This window comes from Panthera pardus, unplaced genomic scaffold (assembly GCF_024362965.1).
Source record: "Panthera pardus isolate Hobbes unplaced genomic scaffold, ASM2436296v1 HiC_scaffold_13, whole genome shotgun sequence".
NCBI lineage: Eukaryota > Metazoa > Chordata > Mammalia > Carnivora > Felidae > Panthera > Panthera pardus.
This window is the reverse complement of record NW_026526688.1, coordinates 118,875,594-118,897,060: the sequence shown is the minus strand read 5'-3', so window position 1 is coordinate 118,897,060 and position 21,467 is coordinate 118,875,594. Positions and strand designations below refer to the sequence as shown.

At 33.7% G+C, this 21,467-nt stretch overlaps 1 protein-coding gene across 7 annotated transcripts in view; it reads right to left on the bottom strand.

Moving 5' to 3' along the window:
- The window catches only part of CENPE (centromere protein E), a 79,349-nt gene that overhangs the window by 40,003 nt on the left and 17,879 nt on the right, over window positions 1–21,467 (bottom strand). For 6 of the 7 annotated variants that reach the window (XM_019416235.2, XM_019416263.2, XM_053901369.1 and 3 more), the window contains exons 13-25: window positions 20,839–20,997; window positions 17,335–17,479; window positions 16,341–16,429; window positions 14,592–14,759; window positions 10,731–10,805; window positions 10,384–10,503; window positions 8,518–8,640; window positions 8,271–8,436; window positions 7,712–7,866; window positions 6,033–6,344; window positions 5,648–5,920; window positions 5,335–5,493; window positions 1,351–1,554 (exon numbers count right to left, since the gene is read on the bottom strand). In XM_019416235.2, the coding sequence (XP_019271780.2) occupies window positions 1,351–1,554; window positions 5,335–5,493; window positions 5,648–5,920; window positions 6,033–6,344; window positions 7,712–7,866; window positions 8,271–8,436; window positions 8,518–8,640; window positions 10,384–10,503; window positions 10,731–10,805; window positions 14,592–14,759; window positions 16,341–16,429; window positions 17,335–17,479; window positions 20,839–20,997 (2,148 nt within the window). The remainder of the gene's footprint in view (window positions 1–1,350; window positions 1,555–5,334; window positions 5,494–5,647; window positions 5,921–6,032; window positions 6,345–7,711; window positions 7,867–8,270; window positions 8,437–8,517; window positions 8,641–10,383; window positions 10,504–10,730; window positions 10,806–14,591; window positions 14,760–16,340; window positions 16,430–17,334; window positions 17,480–20,838; window positions 20,998–21,467) is intronic. The other variant, XM_053901370.1, reaches the window with a different exon arrangement.

Below are 21,467 nucleotides of genomic sequence, written 5' to 3'. Positions count from 1 at the left end.
GCTTTCATGGACTGATTCTGAGACTACAGTTACAGGCTTTTCAAATGCTAGAATGAATGGCTTTGGTTTGGTGCATCAGTTAACAGCCAAGTTCAAAATGGCAGCCATCCTTTGCTAGCATGACTTGGGCTAATCCTAGTTATAAGCTTAAACGTGGCATTCTCAAGTATCATGGCCACAAAAACATTACAAGCTTGAGACCATGATTTTTATCTGCATTCTTATTTATACTCAGCTCTTTTGACCAGACAATCCCAAGAAATATGGAAAATTACACAAAAGTTCAGGTTCTCCTACAACCCACAGCAAACTTCTAAAAATGTTAATTTCAATCCATATATATTATATTGCCCCTAAATGAAGAAACAAAACTAAAGTAGATACGACAATACAGCAAACATTAACAAATAATTAAAAATGAAGTTTAAAAATTAAGACAAAATTAATAAAAGAGAAACATTTAGGTAAAAGATTTAACAAAATATGGACAAGACATGTATACTAAAACCTATAACATATCACTGAGAGAACATAATTTATAGAAAGATATGCAATGGCCAACAAGCAAATGAAAAGATGATCAATGTTCTTAGTCATTAGGGAAAGGCAAATTAAAACAATGAAGTACATACCCAATTGAATGGCTAAAATTAAAAACACCAATAATGTGAACCACTGATGAAGATGTGGAGCCATCAGACTTCTCTCAATTCGCTGATGGGAATGTGAAATGGTACCACTACTTTGGAAATCAGTCTAGTGAATTCTCATTAAGTTAAATATATACTTCCCTATGACTCAGCTATTCCATTTAGATACTTACCCTAGAGAAATTAAAAAAAATGATCATAAAAAGATTTATGTAAGAATGTTTATAACAGCTTCACTCACAATAGCTAAATAGTAGAGATAACTCAAATTTCCATCAATAGGAGAAAGGCTAAACAAATTGTGTGGCCTATTCATACATGGAACATTATCCAGCACTGAAAAAGGAGTGTAAAAAAGGCACAAAAGAGTACATGCTATATGATTCTATTTGTATGAAGTTCTAGAAGAGAAAAAGTGATCTGAGGTGAAAAAACATCAGGATGGTGACTATATGCGGTAGAGAGTAAGAGTAGGACTGACTGGGATGAGATGTGACAGAACCTTGCAGGGTAAGGGAAACACCTTGTACCTTGACTGGGGTGGAGGGTATATAGGTAGAGACATTTGTCAAAAGTCATCAGACTGTGCGCTTGTATCAGACACATTTACTGCATGTAAATTATGCCTCAGTACAATTATAAAAACCGAAAACATGCAAAGACAAAAACATATTGTTAAATGTACAGTGCTACATCTTACCATTTCAATATTTTCCCTTAGGTCAGTCTTCAATTGTTCCTTTTCTGCTGTAATACTCTCTAACATTTGTTGCAGTTCATTTTTCTCCTGTATTAAAGAAAATATCTTTCTCTGTTGCTCAGTTAGCTCATTATCTTCAACATTTGCAATCAGTGCTTGAGTATTTTTGGCTTTCAAATTCTGTTTTTTATCTGTGTCAGCCAACTAAAATATGAATAGATTAAAGAAGAATTTCTCAGTTAATAACTATTTGAATAATAATAAAAATTGCCAAAGCTAGTATTACTTATTACTTACCAGGCACTATTTTTGTATTTTGACACATTTAATCTTAACTATAACCTTATAAGGTAGGTACTGGTATTATTTTCATTTGACAGACAAGAAACTTGAGTTCCAGAGAGGATGACAGATCTCTTGCCCAAGGTCACTCAGGTTTTGAATCTAAGAGGTCTGGCTTCAGACTCTGTGTCCTTGTACATACTCTTGTTCATGGCTAAGAACTACCTGGACAGTTATGGATAATTAATAATTATCTTCATGTATGATGATAGGTTAACTTAATTTTATGAAAGAGTAAGCCATCTTGAACTCTACCACTTTCTTTCCATCAAAATCTGGAAATGACTCCATATCTTCCACTCCCAACAAATGATAATTTTTGGAAGCAGTCATACTCCCAAAAGGCTGGAGTTTCATCAAATGAGAGGACAAATTAATCTTGCAAGAAACAGATTTCATATTCTAATAGTATAAACCACCTTTTCAAAATATATACTTTCATATATTGGTTAAGAAAAGCATGTTATACACATTCATTTATCCATAAATAGATCTTAAGCAAACGTAACTTAATATGTGTACCCCTTGATAAAGGGAGACAAAGACTGACATTACAATCACTGGTATGAAATGAGGGTATCACTATATAACCTTATATGACCAGGAAATAAATACAGCTCCATATTGGCCACATATGTTTTAAAAAGTTTTATAATAATCTACAATTAACAAAAAATTGAAAAATGAAGAGAAAAAAATTACCCATGTCACCAGCTTCACAGAACCCACTACTAGATTTCCAGAATATGTCCAAAAAAAAAAATTCTAGAATATTTCCTTTCAGAGTTTGTCCATGAAAAAATATATTTGAATATAGTAATTATGATATATATATATATATATATATATATATATATATACACACATGCACACACATCTATACACACACACACACACATACAGAATTGTTCATTTTTACTTTTGCTTTTCCCCACTTAGATCACAGGCATTTTTCCCATGCTGTCACATAATCTTCAAACTATAACTTTTAGTAGTTGCTCAATATTCTAGAGTGGGTATGGACAGAACCTATTTTACTTAACTATTTTTTTTATTGTTGGTGACATGCATGAGTTTCTGACAACGGTAACCACAGAGCTAACTACATGAGAAATTAAGGTAAGGAATACATAGTCATTGGGACTAGCTTGTCAGATACCCTAATTCAGAATCTTGCATCTGTACACCCTAAGTATAGGAATGTACACAAAAACAGAGCAGGCTGAGGCAAACTATGTAATAATACCCAAGGTACATTTCAGAATGGAATTCAACCTAGCAAGTATTTCAGCTACCACAGATCTTATTATTAAATAAAGAAAAAGAGTTGTGTGCTTTGAGATAAGCTTACTAATCATTGTTTTAAATTTCTGTTGGAACACATGAGAGAAGCTGCATTTCTAGAGAGAGAAATATGAAGCAAGATTGAAAGTGGGCACTCTAAGGGGATTCATTATAGACCTACTAATACAGCCCTCTGGGGTCCAGATGAACAGAGGGGTCCACATGGGATTCTAACATGAACACGATAACAGAAGAAGCTTATCTTAGCCTTCCATCCCATATTTGTGAAACCCCAAGAAACAAAAGAGCCCCAGTCAGACCTTTTTATCAACATAGATGATTCCAGCATAAACTTAGGAACACAGAGCAGCTAAATATAACTCTCCAGTAAATACAACTCTCCCTTTCCCTCACTCCTCTGCTATTGCCCCTTCTCATGGGACCACATGATTAAAGATTTGCATTTGTCTAAAAGCAGGTATTGATTGTTGTATCTTATTTTTAAAAATCTTTTCAAAAAAGTCTTCCCCTAATGAAAATAAAAGTTATAAATTTCAAATCAAGGTCAAATGCATTTGGCCCATTTGGTTAATCCAAACTATAGAGAAGTTGAGAACATAAGATACAAAACAAACAAAAATGCTTTCCTAGGAGAGAAGAACTGAAGCACACAGAGTGAGTGGGAAAGCTTTTCCAAGGCAAGAATACTGTACCCTGGGGTAAATGGGAAAAAAAGCTCATTATATAGGGTAATAGTATATAAATCTATACAAAGATTTATTTACATAAGTTGGGGCTTACTGAATTATTCTGAAGTGGTATTTTTTTTAATTTAGTAATATGTCCAATCTGGTGATTTTTCTTGCATATAAAATGTAGTTTAAAAAATTATATAACTGTACGAAACCCAGTTTTATGTATATATGTACATATATATGTGTATACTATTCTGAGCTATGAATGTATGAAAGATTATTTCACCAGTCTCTTATTGATGAATGTTTTCAATTCCTAGTTGTAAATAGTCTGGTTTAAATAGTAGTGCAATAAGAATGAAAGACAGTATAAAAAATTCTGTTGATAATATATATCAAAGGCATTTCTAAGAGTAGAAATGTATAGTAAATGAATCCATTGTATAAAACTATAAGCAATCCCCTGTTACGGATTCAAATTTGTTGTCCCCAAATTCCTATGTTGAAGCCCTAACCTCCAATGTGACTGTATGTGAAGATAAAGCCTTTAAGGAGGTTTATTAAGGTTAAATGAGGTTATAAAACTTAGGCCCTGGGGCGCCTGGGTGGCTCAGTCAGTTAAGCATCTAACTTCAGCTCAGGTCATGATCTCATAGCTCATGGGTTCAAGTCCCACATAGGGCTCTGTGCTAACAGCTCAGAGCCTGGAGCCTGCTTTGGATTCTGTGTCTCCTTCTCTGTCTGCCCCTCCCCTGCTCATGCTCTGTCTCTCCCTCTCTCAAAATAAATAAACACAAAAAACAAACAAACAACTGAGGCCCTAATCCCATAGAACTGGTGTCCTTTTAAGAAGAGAAAGAAACACTAGTGCTCTCTTTCTCAGCTCAAGAATAGGAGAAAGGCCATGAGAAGACACAGAAGGAAGGTGCCATCTGCATACAGAGAAGAGAAGACTTACCACAAACCAAAGTTTCTAGCACCTTAGTCTTGGACTTTTAGCCTCCACAAATGGGAGAAAGTAAATTTCTGTTAAAAGTTTTAGCCACCCAGTCTATGCTATTCTGTGGTGGCAGTCTAGTAGACTAATATACCTCCCCTTAAAAAAAAAATTATCATTAGCATCTCCTAGCCCTTCTTGTATATAATTAAATAACCAGTTAACTCCTAAGGTATCAGGACAAAATGAACCATACTACCTAGAATAAATCAAGGTGAGATTTAAGCACCTAATAGTACAATTATAGCACAAGCCCTAGAAACGGGCAAAACTACAACATAAACATTGATTTTATAGAACTCTAAGCAAGTTTAATATACAAAATCTGACATAAAACAAGTATTTTAGACATAATAATAATAATAAGCAATCTTTCTTACATTCTTAGAATTCAGAGGGGTTTTTAAAGATTTTAAAATACATCAAGGCTCAGGAAATATCACCTCAAAGTCTGAACTAATTTTTGCCTTTTTTTTCCAAATTGACTGTAAGCAGTTATATCTGAAGTTATTTCAAACACATTAGGGTTATGCTTGTAAATTATCGTTAGTTATTAGCTCTGTGAATAGACAAGATTGAGATTATCATTATGTATTTATGTGTTTGAGGTTAAAGAGAAAGCTCTTCTACACAAGTATGAAAACTTTGGACAGAAATATCATTTACCTTTTCCTGGAATTCATCTTTAGTTTCTCCTAAGTTTTCCTCCGTATGCAAATTCCTGGAAGTTTCCTCAGAAATTCTCATTTTTAGTGTGTTGATTGTTTCTTGGTGTTGTTTCAAAGACTCAAGAGCATTTCGTAATTGTTCCTGGGTGTCTATATTCTTTGTCAGAGAAACAGAGAACAATTTCTGTTAGAATAATAAGAAACGATGGAAGTGATTTTGCAGGAACTACTTGATCATGAATAGTAAGTGACAGCTCCTATGTTTTCACAGAGGCTCTCGGTTTTCAGCATCTAATCAGTCAAAGTCTCACCATGTTTACAGTATCCTGAATGTCACTTTTGAGTTGGTCCCTCTCAATTTGCAGGCTCTCCTGGAGTTGTTTTAGGTCATCCCTTTCTTGGGTTAAGGTTCTTATTTCCACCAAGGTTTGCTGAAGTTGCTCAGCAATCAGTGCTTTTTCCTTTTCTACAGTTTGCAGCCTAGAATCTCTACTTTCTAATTGCTCCTTTAGCTCTTCCATTTCATTTAACACTTCTTGACTCTCGGTTGCTTTCTGCTGAAGTTCTTTGGTTTTCGGACAAAGCTTTAAAATAAGAAAAATAAAATGTGAAAAGCAGAACAGTCTATGGGACATATATGGAGGCCAGACCCCAGAATACTAAAGATTGCTTCCCTAGAGGGTGTCTTGTACCAACCTCTGTGCTCAAAGCATCAGAACTTAAACCAAGTTTTTGAGCTTGTTTAGAGAGATTTCCTATTTCCTGATTCATTCTTGCATTCTCCTCAAGGACCATCTTATACTTTTGCTCAAATTCAAGATGATTTTTTAAATCTTGGACTTCTTGATCATTGCTTTTATAATTCATCTGGGTAGTTGCTAGGTCATTTTTAGTTTTCTCTATTTCTTCAAGTAAATCTTGAATTCTATTCTCCTTTTGAACTACTTCAGAAAACAATTTGTCTCTTTCCGATATTATTATATAGAGCTCTTCAGATTTATCATGTATCTATGGAGAGGAAATAAAATTTAGTTATGTTAGCAATGTATGATCTACTGAAGCAGTTTCAAGGAAAAAAATTCCTATGCAAAAAAAAAAAAAAAAAAAAGACATTGAAATTAAGCAAAGATTTGACTGAGGAAATGCAACATTTTTATTGTCACCATTCCTTTAATAATGTATTATCCTGTTTACCTTCAAAGTTTTTTTTTTTAATCTCTTTGGGCTCTAGTAAGGATTGTTTGGAGCACACTCAATAGAAACACTTTATTTTAGAACATGCCTTTATTTCATCATCTATCATTCTAAAGTATTTTCTAACTTCTTGGTGTAGCAGACATTTTATGGTTTTTCTAAGAATTTGACATATTTTCATCTAAAGCCTTTGAATGCAACTCTTATTTCTAAAAACGTAATCCAAGAATAAATAATCAAGCTTTATTTGAACTATTATTTAAATAAACCATATCCAATTTATAAATAGTAAAATCACTGTGAAAGGTAAGGTAGTAGTGGTGGGAAGAAGAGAGGTGAGCTAAATTGGAGACCAAGGATGGGGGTAACACAGCAGAGTTGTTTCAATCACAGACTAAGGATAGGAGGCACATCTATGTAGCTCAACTATTGGTGCCATAACTATTTTTGAGCTAAGAACCAGCACCTACTTTAAAGAGTTTTTAGGATGACTGAATAAAATAATGTTGCTAGAGCTTTTTAGCATGATGTCTGCCATATAGTGTTCAAACACTTGTCACTTTTTATTTCTTTTAGAAAGGCAGAGAGAAAAGAAAGGCTGGAAGATAGTTTATAGGATTGTTCACTAGCCTGCAAGATTTACACTGATCTCAACTGTATCAGAGCCCTCCCTTGTATCTCATTACTTTCTTTTATTCAACATAGTGACTAGTAAAAAAAAAAAAAAAGAAAGAAAAAAAAGAAAAAAAAAAGATTTAGAAAAAGGGGGGGCCACAGAACTCTGTTTAAAAGATTTTATTTTTAAGTAATCTCTACACCCTACATAGGGATCGAACTCACAACCCCCATGAGATCAAGAATTGCACACTCTACCGACTGAGCCAGCCAGGTGCCCCCACAGAACTCTGTTTAAATGCAACACTTGAGGGCTGTAGAAATGGCTGTACATGGCTCATGATACTAAGTATACTGTTAAATATGCTCTGAAAATGTATTTTTACATCTAGTAATATAAAAAAAATTAGAGGAGGAACTACATTCATTTCTGTTCCTAACAAGTTAGTTAAACGTTTATGGTCTCTTGCCTGCTACTTTAAAATAAACTGTGGCATAATATTTAAAGTGTTATTACAAAGGTTTTTATTCCAGAAGAAGAGTTATTTGCTTAAAAATGTATTTACCTCTTTCCTTAATATTTCTAATTCTGAGGGTAAAGGTTTCAATGCTGAGAGCAAATTAACTTCTTTACGTAAAGCTTCATTTTCTTCAACTTCTTTATTCAGTTCTTTCTGCAGATCAGTAATCTTTCTTTCCAGTTCCAAATTACAGAGCAAATCTAGGATATTTTGGGTAAATTAAATAAAGCAGCTTACAGTTATTGGGACAACCTAAATTACACGCAAAATGAGATTATTGGACCAGACTATATAAAATTTATTAAAGAAAGAGCCAATGTTGGTTAACAGGTAATCTAATTGTTAATAGTTCTTCAATTACTCCTTAAAAATTAGGTCCAATTTATTTGAAAAATAACTCCTAAACCCTTATGAATCTGAATGAAGTCCAGGGAAGCATTTATAAATATTGATACCAAATGACACCGAAATTTATTAGGTTATTAAAAAAATCAGAGCAGAGAATAATAGATTTTTAATCACTGGAATGTAGCCACAAAATTCTTTAGGTAGGTTTCTAGAGAAAGTCAGATCTAAAAAGAGGTAGTCTGAAATTATAAAATACCTTTTGGAACTTTGCCATCTATAAGGGAGGTGAGTTTTGTTATTTCATTAAAAGAAGATTGTAATTCTTTCTCCAGATCAACTTGCATTTTCTTTTTTGCCTCCAACTGGCTTTGATATAACTGAATATCATTTTCCATTTGCTTATATGCATTTGCAAGTTCTTTCTATTGAGAGAAACATTGTAAATTCACACAAACGTATTGATCGTAATAACTTTTTAAATAAATATTATAGGAGTCACTTACCATTTTCTCTTTCAGCTCTAGATTTTCACTTCTGAGAAAGGCGGATTCTCTCTTGGCATCAAGAGCTACACCTTCAGCATCAAGCAGAGTCTGTTTCATTTGTTTTAGGTCTTCAGTGCTTTCCTATACACACGACAAAAAAATTTAGTGAAATCTAGCTTTGTGAGAGTTGGAAAGCACTTTAGAGAACATGTACATAGATGTTATTCTGAATTGATAAAAAATGGTGGAAATATGATAATTACCAAATGTGTATTTAGGAAAGATGAAAAAAATAATATTTTCCATAATAAAAATATTTTTAAAATTCTGGATCTCTTTTTCTAAATTACAGAAGCATTGTATAGATTTAAGAATTTGTTATTGTTGGGCGCCTGGGTGGCTCAGTCAGTTATGCGTCTACTTTGGCTCAGGTCATGAACTCACGATTCATGGGTTTGAGCCCCGCCATCCAGCACTGGGCTGACAGCTCAGAGCCTGGAGCCTCCTTCAGATTCTGTGTCTCCCTCTCTCTCTGTCCCTTTCCCACTCACACTCTGTCTCTCTATCTCTCTCTCAAAAATAAATAAACATTAAAAAAAAAATTGTTATTGTTTAAAAAAGGCTAACACAATTGTTGTTCAGCTAGCTTGTTAAAATCTCCTATGTATTTTTAAGTTATTCTAAAACATGAAAGTAGTTCGTAGTTAAAATTAAGGATATGAAATTACAAATTGAAAAGAAAAAGACAAAAAAATCCAATGGAAAAACTGAAAAGATGAACAGGCAACTCCCAGAAGAGAAAATGCAAATGAATGATAAATACATGAAAAGATCTACGGTCTCATTTTTAGAGAGAAGTGGCATTTTAACATGACTTTAGCCTACATAAATTCAACCACATGTCTTGGCAGAATATTAATGCATGAATGAATGAATGAATGAATGAATTGGATGAAAAAAGAGAAAGAAATAATAATTATTAAAAAGTGGCCAATTCTACTTGATACTCTATCAACAGACACTCCAGGATTATATGAAACCTGCCTTTCTTCCCAGGGCCTCAGAACAGTAAGATCACTTTTATAAAAAATCATTTGTCATTAGTAACAGGTAACAGAAGAGTACTAATAGAAGGTAATAAAAAGTACTCTGAAAAACTCAAATGGAAACAAAAGAACAATGGAAACCAAAGTTCCAGCTAGAAACTGCCGCTTTCTTAAAAACGGTGTTAAAAACTAGAATCAAACTGATACTTTCTTGAAGTAATCAGGAGGACTGAAAGCAAGGAGAATAGAAAGCAAACAGTGAAAATTAACAATTTCACTACGAAATTCAATGTTATTTAATGCCATATCTTCTACCAACTAAAATCATCTAGAGCTACAGTTTCTGAAAAATAACAAACTGATAAAATACTTATTTAAATTATGATGAGCAAGCATTAATATTAATCAAATTGATGAAATTTATAAAACCATGCTCAATTACTTGTGATATGTATAGCTCCAGGTATGTATCAATACCAACATAAGTGCTCACGTGAACTATACAGTTCTACATACATGTGCATACAATAATTAAAAAAATAAAATAATTCTTAAATTATTGATTTTTAATGGAAGCTCATCCCTAACTTACCTATATTCACTCAAAGAATGGTATCTTCAACTCTCTATGAATGATTCTTTATCCATAAAATGGCAATGATACCAGTAGTCCCAGTTTCATAGGGTTGACAATATTAAATAAAATACTATATGTAAAACAACTACAACAGTGCCTGGCACACAGCAGGCTCAATATAAGCATTTGCTATAACAACGATGATGATGATGTGCTATAAATGTCTACATGAGAACGCAACAAAATAAACCTGATTTTTACCGATGAGTATGACAAGTTCATTTTTGTATCTTCTGACTTCTGACAGTCTATGTATTTCTGTAGCTTCTTAATCTGTTCTTCCTTTTCTCTAAGCAACTCTACTTTTGAACTTAGCTCATTCTAAAAGAAGTGTGAAACAAAAAAGAGAAACATATTTAATTGGATTTATATTTTAGGGGGTTAAAAAGAACTTATATTGGACAGTTTACACTGTTAGTAAAATATAAAAAGTTGACATTGAAAAAAATAAATATATTCTTGTATTTTCTGAAATCATGTTCAATTATGTATGATGTACATTTTAGGCCTAGTTCTTTATCAGTGGAAATACCAACATAAATGCTCACCTCAAGATCCTGATTATATACTTCTGCATGCTTAACTAAATTCTTTAAGTTGGAAATTTCATGAATTAGTTGCATCTGTAAGAGCATGTGAACAGGCAACAGAGCAAACCAATAGTTAATAAAGCAAAAAAAAAAAAAAAACCAAAAACCAAAAAACCAAAAAAACAAAACCAACAACCCCAAAAGATAGCATTCATTCATCCACCACTTCAGAATCACCAAACAGTAAGAAGGGACTGAGAAATCAATTGTTCAAGCTACTGGTACAGAGCACCTCATTAAACAGAGACAAACTCAACAGAAAATTCCCAATCCCCACAAAACAAGCCAACAAGAAAAAAACCTCAGCATGGCCCAACTAATAGTTATGTCATCTGTTAATAATGCTATAATAAAGTTAAAAGCAAATTAGTATGCATTCCTTGGAGGAAATAAACTTTTAAAAGATACACTTTTAGGGGCACCTGGGTGGCTCAGTCGGTTAAGTGTCTGACTTTGGCTCAGGTCGTGATCTCACAGCTTGTGGGTTCAAGCCTCACATCAGGCTCTGTGCTGACAGTTTGGAGCCTGCTTCAGATTCTGTCTCCCTCTCTCTGCCCCTACCTCACTCACGCTCACTCTCTCTCTCTCTCTCTCTCTCTCTCTCTCTCTCAAAAATAAATAAACATTAAAAAAAATTTTTTTAAATACATTTTTTTTTAAAATACATTTTTAATAGATTTTTGTTTTGGGGAAGTTAAGTACAGACATGTGTTTATTCTATAAGATTTTTTTTCTTCCTGTAAATTATCCATTTAGATTTTATACTGGCATACTTTTTAAGGCTTTGTGGTTTAGAATTTAGGTTTAGATTAAGGTAGCTTCATGTGGTGTTTTTATAATAATATTACTGTTCACCAAGCTACAGAGATAGGTATGGGATTATGAATTATTACCTTGTCAATTCAGTCTACAGAAAATACTAAAAAGATGATGTTATTGGTTTACATTTTTTAACTGTCTAGAAGTACAAAGAATACTTAAAGATACAAGTATTTCTATTAAAGTTTCCTTTTCACAAAATATCTGGAGCATTAAATATTTGAGTTTCAGGTATTCTTGTGTCAAAGCAAGTAAATGACAATTTACCACAGATAAACGTTTTTTTCCCTTAGAATTATTTAATCTTCATAATTCGATGAATCCTTTAAAAGTAAAGGCAAATTCAAGTAGAATGTAAGGGACTTAGGAAAACAGCAACTTGTTTAATATTTTATGAATGTTTAATTCAGTCCTAACTAGATTTAGACTCAGACTAGTGCTCCTGTTGATGTTCTTATTTTAGGTCAATGTCCTCCAACGTTGCCTCCACAATATTATGTGAGCCAAATTTGTAATTTAAGATTTTCTACTGGCTGCATTAAAGAAAGAAACAGGTAGAACTAATTTTGATAATGTATTTTAACCTAAAATATTCAAAATACTATCATTTGTTCATGTAATCAATATAAAAAGTTAAAGAAATAGTTTACATTCTTTTTTTTTCATACTTAATTCAGACTGGCCCCATTTCAAATGCTCAAAATCACCACATGTGCTAAATGGCTACCAAGTGTTCAGCAAAATTTTAGACATTTATATTGGTTATAACTTAAATTGGCTCCATCTTTTATCTTTTCTTTCCTGTTTCTAAATTTTGTGCAAGAAAATCACATTTACCAACAAAGAAGAACTAAATTTACCTTCATTTTAGAAAATAAACATTTAGAAAGAAAAATTGTCCCACTTTCATTTGAAATACCACTTTAACTATTGGTTCTCATTAACAGAAAAAAGATGGAGTAACTTTTGTAAAGCTCTGAGTGTAACTTCCCAAAGATGTATTAAGATGCTGAGCATAAAGAGAAAGTATATATGATACAATCAAAAGTCAAGTGGTTGCTACATAAAAAAAAAAATAGATTTCAACTGTAATTTGCAGCAGGTGAAATAAAATATTTAACTTAAGACAAAAACCTCTAACTTGTTAAAATTCTAAAATTAATCAAGTTAAAACAGGTAGGGGTTGGAATTTACTTTGTTCCCTGAGCATAATACTTACTCCTTCTAAAATCACTAAACATTCTGTATTTCTATATTCCCATTTGAAAATTATCCATAGCCTTGGTGATTTATAAGACCATCAGCAAACCAGGGCAATACCCACATGTCTTAAGGCCATTATTTGACTTTTCATTCCTTTTTCATTAAGCTTTTCCCCAAAATGGAGGTTTGGGAACACATTTTACTGTATATTCAGACTTACATTCTTAGTTTAAAATGGAATGGACGTTGCAAAAAGAGCTTTGAGTAGATTTAAGTTTTTATTACTTAATCTTTTAGGTTACCTTATTGAACCTAGCATTTTAATTGTGTCCAAGTAAAGATGAAGAGAATAGGATTATTTTTCCCCTTGACTTCGTTAAAAGAAAAAAAAAATTGGGATGTGACAGTCAAGTCATATACTATTTTGTAATCTTTCTGTGTGTGAGACAATTTAGTGAGCTTCAGTTTTTATTGATTGGATATAGAAATCATGTAAAAAACTTAGAAATGATTGCTATACTTATGCTCAGTTAGCCTTGCATCTGAGCAGTTTGGCTCCAGAGACCATGGTCTTAACCATGACACTACACCACCCCCTTCCTTATAAAACTGTGTTTTATAGACTGAAATTCATGGGCCAATATATGACATTTTGTATTTTGTTAAAATGTAAATTTTAAACCAAGTTAAATGAAACCCTGTGGAGAACATATAGACTTCCTCTTAGGATATATACCCATAAATGTAGGATTAACTTTAATTTGTATATAGAATGGAAATAATAGTTTTGGCACAGATTTCTTTTTTCCTTATTAAAAAAAAAAAAGAGGGTGAGAAATGAAACAATGATACTGAGGAAAGAGCATTGTGTTCCTTTGGGCTATCCACACAGAAATCTTAGAAGTAGCTATAAATTAAGTCATCATTTAACTACACCAGTACTGGCTCTTATTTGGCAGGGCAGGAGAGGGGAGTGGGGTAGGGACAGATTCATAGTCTGACAACAGCTATGGATTCTTGTTCCAGAAAAATGAATATCCTTCAAAAATTCTGCAAAATGATTTTATACTGTCTGTGAACTCTAAGTTAAGGACTGTGTGCTCTAAGAAATCTTAAATCTCTTGGACAACTTCTAAGTACCTGAAGTTTGATGGTTTCTGAATTAGGTTCTCTTAACATATAGCGTAATATATATTTAGAAAATTTAAGTGATCTGTTTCATTTCTAAAAATTGCATTACAAGTATTTAGTATTTAGTTACACTAATTTTCACAATAACTCTCATATGGAAAAAGACATGAGCATAATCAGCTTCCCCGTCTATTCTAATAATGTTCTAAATATTTAGGAATATACTTTTTAAAGAAAATGAAATCCATGGGTCCATGGATATGTAGTATCCATGCATAAAACAGTCAGATAGTAAAATTCATATTGGTCTCAGTAGGAAATGGTTATACTATAGACAGAATTTACGTGTGCTCAACCAATTAACTGATAATACACAAATTACAATGAAATAACTTATTCAAGACAAATCCATCAACAGGCAGATGCACCAAACCATCCCAAAGACATTTGTAATTTTTCCTTCTTTTTGTGCGTGAGCACAAGTGAAACAAATATGCTTTAAATATTTTAAAAGTGACACAAATGAATTATTTCTCAAATTCTTTAAATTGTGTCTACATATGGAAAATGGATGGATTCTTCCTATCTCAATCTTAGAAATATCTTTAAGAGAATGATACTTCTTTGAAAAGTGTGGTTTTAGTTTCATGTTTCCATATCTCTTACCTCCTGATCTTTTTCCGCTTTTCTTTCTAGAGCCTCAAATTCATCCAAATCATTCTTTTCTTTTAATTTCAATTCCATTTCTTCATTTTCTCGTCTCAGTTGTTCATAGTCCAATATCAGATTATCATAGTTGGCACGAAGTGAATTCAGCTCACTTTCTAAGTTTTCCTATTGGCAACAAAACCAGATTTTCAAGACAGACAGAATTCAAATCATATATTCTTTGTTTCTTTTAGATTACTCAAATAATTTAACCTTATATAATGTAGCAACTTAGGTCATTCTCTTCTTCAATATCTTTCTTTTTTATTTTACTTTATTTATTCTCAAGTTAGTTAGCATACAGTGTAGTCTTGGCTTCAGGAGTAGATTCCTCTTCAATATCTAATGGTCTAGTTTGATCCCGGGTAAAATAAAGGGTGTGAATTTTGGTAAACTAGCTAATTTAGAAGAGCAGGCAATTTTGAAAGGAGTATGAAAAAAACATCTTATAAACAATGCTCTGCCAATATTTAACTGGAAAAGTTGTCGGGAGGAGGAATTTGGGGAGGTAGGGTGTATACTGGGAAGTCCATTTGACCACAGTTTGTTTTTTTTTAAATTTTTTTAACATTTATTTATTTTTGAGAGAGTGATACAGAGCATGAGTGCGCGAGGGTCAGAGAGAGAGGGAGACACAGGATCCAAAGCAGGCTCCAGGCTTTGAGCTATCAGCACGGAGCTGATGCGGGGCTCGAACTCACAGACAAGATCATGACCTGAGCAGAAGTCGGCTGCTTAACCGACTGAGCCACCCAGGTGCCCCATTTGACCACAGTTTTTTAAGCTCCTTAGTAATAAAGCTGATAATTTAATTCTCTACCTATCTGATGCCTGTTTTATTTCTCAGACAGGTCTGAATTTAGGAAGGGAAACAGAAATATTCTTTATTGACCTCTAGTGCCATGTTTTACCGTACTCAAAAGAGGCCTGTTCCTGTTTTGTATACTATTATGAGAAAGAGATAAACTGTAAGTTATAGAAACAAAAATAAACACCAGGAATTTTTCAACAATAACACACTTCTAGAGGATGTTTCAGGGACATAAAAGCACTTTACCTCTAATACTCACCTAATTATAACTAATATGATGGTTAACTAATGGTAATAATTCCCAAGCATCACGGCAATTTCACTCTAAAACTAAAATGAAATTTCCTTAACAAATACATTTATAAAACTATACTGTATTTCTTTGGACATTAGTAGCCTAGAAAGTAAACATGGACTCTCTACCCACTGAAGTATTTACTATAGTATTCCTTGTTTACAGTTTTGACAAGGTCATATATAATATATTTACTTTTATTTTTCAGTCTTATTTGGCAATATTACCCCCCACCCCTGATGTGTCATTTTTCTACTATATGCTTGAGAATTTTGACACTTTAAAAATCAGCCTTTTTACCCTTATGGGTCTAAGTAAAAACAAAAACCAAAAACAACAACAACAAACAAACAAAAAATCACGAATACCAAGATCTGCTGGTAAAGAACCAGAAGCAAAGGTCACCTAATACGATACACCTGCATTATGAAATTTTTCGCCTCCTCCGCGTGCCAGTTAGCAACTAGCAGTGTTGCAAGTAATTAGAACCAAAACTGTTACCGAAATTAAGTCAGAGCTTATAATGTGCAGCAACAATAGTGAACACCAATAAAAATGAATTTTAAAAAGAGAGTATGTCTATGAAGTACACTTAAATTACCTGACATAGTAGCTTTGTTGCTGGATTCCACTCTACCTCTGTTAATGGATCAAGAGTGTTACTGAAAATATCAGATTCTGAAGAGATAGCTATAATAAGGAGAAAAAGCAATTTATCCATAAATGTGTTAATAAAATTTCTCAAAAGTCAAAGACTAGAAGAAAATCTGATCAGAGGTAATAATAAGATCCAATTAGGTAACATGTGCTCACAATATGAATGCCAAGAATATATTAACAACAGATATGATCATTTATAGTATTGTATGAATTAAGATCCCTGGTTGGAATTAGTAATATAATATAGATCCTTAATAAAATATAGTTACCTACATTATAGGGACAAAATCTGAATTTAAGATTTGATCATTGTAAGTAGGTTTTAAAATGCCCTTTAAAAATACTGATAATGTTGGAGACGTTATTTTGAAACATGTCTGTGTAATGTCCCCCTTCCAAGATTAAACAAAGTTTAAGGCAGATGTTATATGGATACTAATTTAATTGGATAATGATTAGAACAAAAACCAAACAATAAAAACATGTCTCATGTGTTTCAACGACAGTGCATTATTCTTAAGAGTCTTGAAAAAAATAGAGAATGTTCATTGTCTTAAAATTACTAATTTTTTATCATTATCTCCATCTGTAATCATACCTAAAATTCATACATTTTATTAAATGTGTTTACCACATTAACTGAATTATAAAGAAGTCTTTCTTTACAGGGATAATTTTTTGTTTTGATTTTGAGTTTTTGATTTTTTTTTTTTTTTTTTTACTTTAGAGAGAGGGAGTGCAAGTTGGGGAGAGGACAGAGGGAGTGAGATAGAGAATCCTAAGCAAGCTCCATGCTGATTGTGGAGCCTGACATGGGACTCGATCTCACAACCCTGGGATCATGACCTGGGCCGAAATCAAGTCAAACAACTGAGTCACCCAGGTGCCCCTACAAGGATGTCTTTATAATTAAAAGCAGCTGAAAAAGTACTCACATTCATCAATTTCTCCTATCATAGTTACAGCTGCCTTATGTGTTTTTGTTATATTTGCTGACATATTAAATTCATTTAAATAATTTGAGTCCTTCATTTTGTTAATTTTGCCAAGACACCAAGTGACTCTTCGTTTTCTTTTAGCCTAAGGAGAAAGAAATAAAAATTACCTCACACAGATCTGGGCTCAAACATCATAAAACAAGGGAATTAGTTTTCATTTTTGGAAAGCACTAACTTGGTAGAATTCTTATTAAGCCTATGTAATATCATACTGGGCTTAGGACATCCTGTGAGAACACAAACTTTTAAAATCAGTGTTTAACCCATAAAATATTTTGATGAAACAAATGTCATGTTTTACTTGAAGGTTTATTTACAAACTTTTCTGGGACTTAATTGAAAGGAGTTGGCAGACTCACAACCCTTTAAGTAAGTAATCCAGTGTTCTCTAGAAAGGAAGTTGCTGTTGCCACACCATAGCTACCAAAAGCACGTCTGAGTCTCCAGCTTTAACCGACAAGGGACAGACAGTCCATTTGAATTTCCTGCAGTGAATGAATCTCACACACGTGGCCTTCACAATGCCAGTTCTCTTCCAATTCAGTAAAGCTAATGCCTCCACCAGCACTCCTGACCTCATTGTTCCTTTCTCCCTTGAGACCTTGCTCCCTGGGTTATCTGTTCATGTCATCTTTACCAGTTCCCTCCTATTAGCCTGATAAATGCTCAAGCCTCTTTGTTTACTTTTATTTTATTTTAATATCTTTTTTTTTGAGAGAGAGAGAATGAGATTCTTAAGCAGGCTCCACGCTTAGCAGGGAGTCTGACCCAGGGCTCGATCCCACTACTCTGTGATCACGACCTGAGTCAAAATCAAGAATCGAACACTCAACCGACTGAGCCATCTATGTGCCCTATTTGCTTTTGATTTTTTTTAAAACAAACTCTTCAGTCCTTACTTCTCTCTATCTACCATTGTATTCTTCCTCATCATCCATCTACTCCTTCCAGGAATACCTCTGTCTCCCAGCTAGCTGTCCTCACCTCTCACTCTGCTTTGCTGGTTTCTCCTCCTCTGCTTGTGTTTTTCCATATTTCAGTTACCATTTTTCTGTGGTCCCTCTGCTAGGTCCAAGTATTGTCTTATTTGATCCTCTCTACAATCCTATTACTAGGATTTATAGATCCTTTTTATAGATCTATAAATGATCCTTTCTTCTGAAGCCAGTCCTCTCTACTGTGTTCATGATCCAATCCCTTGGGACCATCTTAACCCTCTGTAAAGTGGCTTTCACTCCTACCACATAACTCAAATTGTTTTGTAAATGAGCTTCTTATATCCAAATCCAAAAAGTTTTTGTCTAAATTTATCCTTTATTTATTTTTTAGTTATTTTAATGTTTATTTATTTTTGAGAGTGAGAGAGAGCATGAGCAAGGGAGGAGCAGAGAGAGAGACAGAGAGAGAGAGAGAGATAGAGAGAGAGAGAGAGAGAGAGAGAGAGAGACAGAATCCAAAGCAGGCTCCAGGCTCTGAGATGTCAGCACAGTGAGCAATGTGGGGCTCAGACTCATGAACTGCGAGACCATGACCTGAGCTGAAGTCGGACTCCTAACCGACTAAGCCACCCAGGCACCCCATGTCTATATTTATCTTAATTAAGTTCTTAGCAGAATGTGACATTGCTAATCACTACCTCTCTGAAATATTTTCTTCTCTTAGAGACCACATTCACCAGGTTTACTTAACTCTACAGCTAATCCTGGGCTCCCTTTGGGATTCTTTTGCCTTTATTGAAAAGTTGTCCTTGGGGTCTTTGGCTCTCTATTCTTTTCATTTTCAACATGCTCCCAGAATAAGACTATCCGTTCCCATGACTTTACTTTGGATCTGCAGTATCTAATGGCCACATTGGTATCTCCACCTCACAAATTTCACTTGAATTTCATATATTTGGATTTTCAACTGCGTGACCCCTTAAACTGGAGATGGCCCAAATAAAACACTGAGCAGCTGCACTAAGCTTCATCCAGTGTTCTTTAACAACGAATACTGCTACCAGTTACCCAGCAAGCCTAGCAATGTTTGCAAATTATTCTGGATGCCTCCCTATCCCTGTCCCTGACATCTAAACAATCATAGAGTCCTGTTGAGTCTACCTTTCACACAGCTCTCCAATTTATCCACATCTTTGGCATCTCCAGAGTCACAGTCCTTGTACAGTCCCAACCAATCTGATGCACACAAGCAGACACACCTTTCTAAAATACAGTTCTGTGTCACATACAAGGCTTTTCCTTGTCCTTAGCATAACGCAATGTTCAAATCCTTCACTATGGTTTAAAATTCCCTTGCCACCAAAACATTCTAAGCCCAAGAAATATATTATGTTGTTTTCACAACTCCGAGCTTTTGTACATGTAGATCTCTTCCTAAAATATTCTCCCTTATACCTTCCATTGGACTATTTTCTTCTCGTCAGTCTGTCAACAAATAGCTCTTCGAATGTCTTCTTTATACGAACTGTGGTGACTTGAGCATGATGTCTATTAATAATTACCTTAATTAAGAGCATACATATATTGAGGATTTGGCCTGTAGAAAGTGTAGTGTTAGGCACAGTCTATGTATTATTTAACTTAATTCTCACAGCATTCCTATGAGGTGGAGATCTAGATATCTCACAAATAAGAAAATGCAACAAAATGTATTTAAGAAATTGCCCAAGGTAAAGAGTTAGGAACTGACAGCATCAGGATTCAAATCCAGGCAGTCAAGCTCCAGAGGCCATCCTTTTAACCATGATACCATTATAGCCAAAACATACTTACTTGACCAAAAAAAAAACCCTAACTCTACCAAAAACAAAAAGTACACATACTGGAAACCAGAATTTTGATCACTATGTTGATTTGTATTCTAGATCAATTATCCTGAGATTGATATTCTTTTTCTTTAAAGAGAAAATATTCCCATATACCCTAGACACCTGTGGTTCCCAATCACTTGATCAACTTCATCAGAATTTCTTAAGAAGCATATTGAATATAGATTCCTTGTCAATATTCCAGACTTCTTGTGCATTTTTTTTTTTTTAATTTTACAGAGAGAGCAAGCGTGATGGGGGAAGAGGGGCAGAGGAAGAAAGAGAGAAAATCATAATCATTCATACTCAGTATGGAGCCTGACATGGGGCTCAATCCCATGACCTTGGGATCATGACCTAGGCTGAAATCAAGAGTTGGATGATCAACTGAGCCACCCAGGTGCCCCTATTCTAGATTTCTCAAATTAGGATCTCTACATGTAGGATCAGAGATCAGTATTTTTAATGAACCTTTTAGGTTTTGCTGACACATAGGCAAACACACAAAATGTTCTGGGTTTCCTGAATACACTGTAACAAAGGATAAGAAATGCATAACTATATTATAAACCTATAGGAATACCCATCCTAGTCTCTATATACTAAGTCTGAGTTGTCATTCCTTTAAATTTTACCTTTAATTCCTGTTGTGATGTGAGGGAAGAAGAAGTCACCAGCATCCGTGTTAAGTTCTGAATTTTCTCAATCTGTACTTTTTGAAGCAAATCTTTTTCTTCCAAAAGTTGGGCTAATTGGTCTTTTTCCATTGCCTGGGCTCGAGTCTCTAAAGAAACCTATAGAGTATAATATTAAGTTATATTAATAATAAACATAGCTAGATTTTCAAGGCTTGAAAGTAGCTTGAAAGAACAGAATATTAAATTTGTATGTGAACTATGAGAATTTACATTTTACCGAAATAAAATATATCTTACCTATAGATTACTAATACTCAGTTGCCACAAAGAGTAATTTTTCTAACTTATAATAAAGTAAAATAAACATTTCTTCCCATGTGACTATTCTATGCCATATAGATTATAACAAGACTGTTAAAGCAATCCTATTAATTGCCTAAAAATTAGGCAGAGAAGTCATAACAGCAGAGACTTGAATACCTACAGCAAGGGAACAGATGTTCTCATAAGACTTCCATTTGATATTTTAGCTCATTATTAAAAAGATAACTAAAATATAAAATTTTTACAAAATATGGGACCACAATGGTTAAAATAAACAAGTTACAATGACAAATGATTATGCT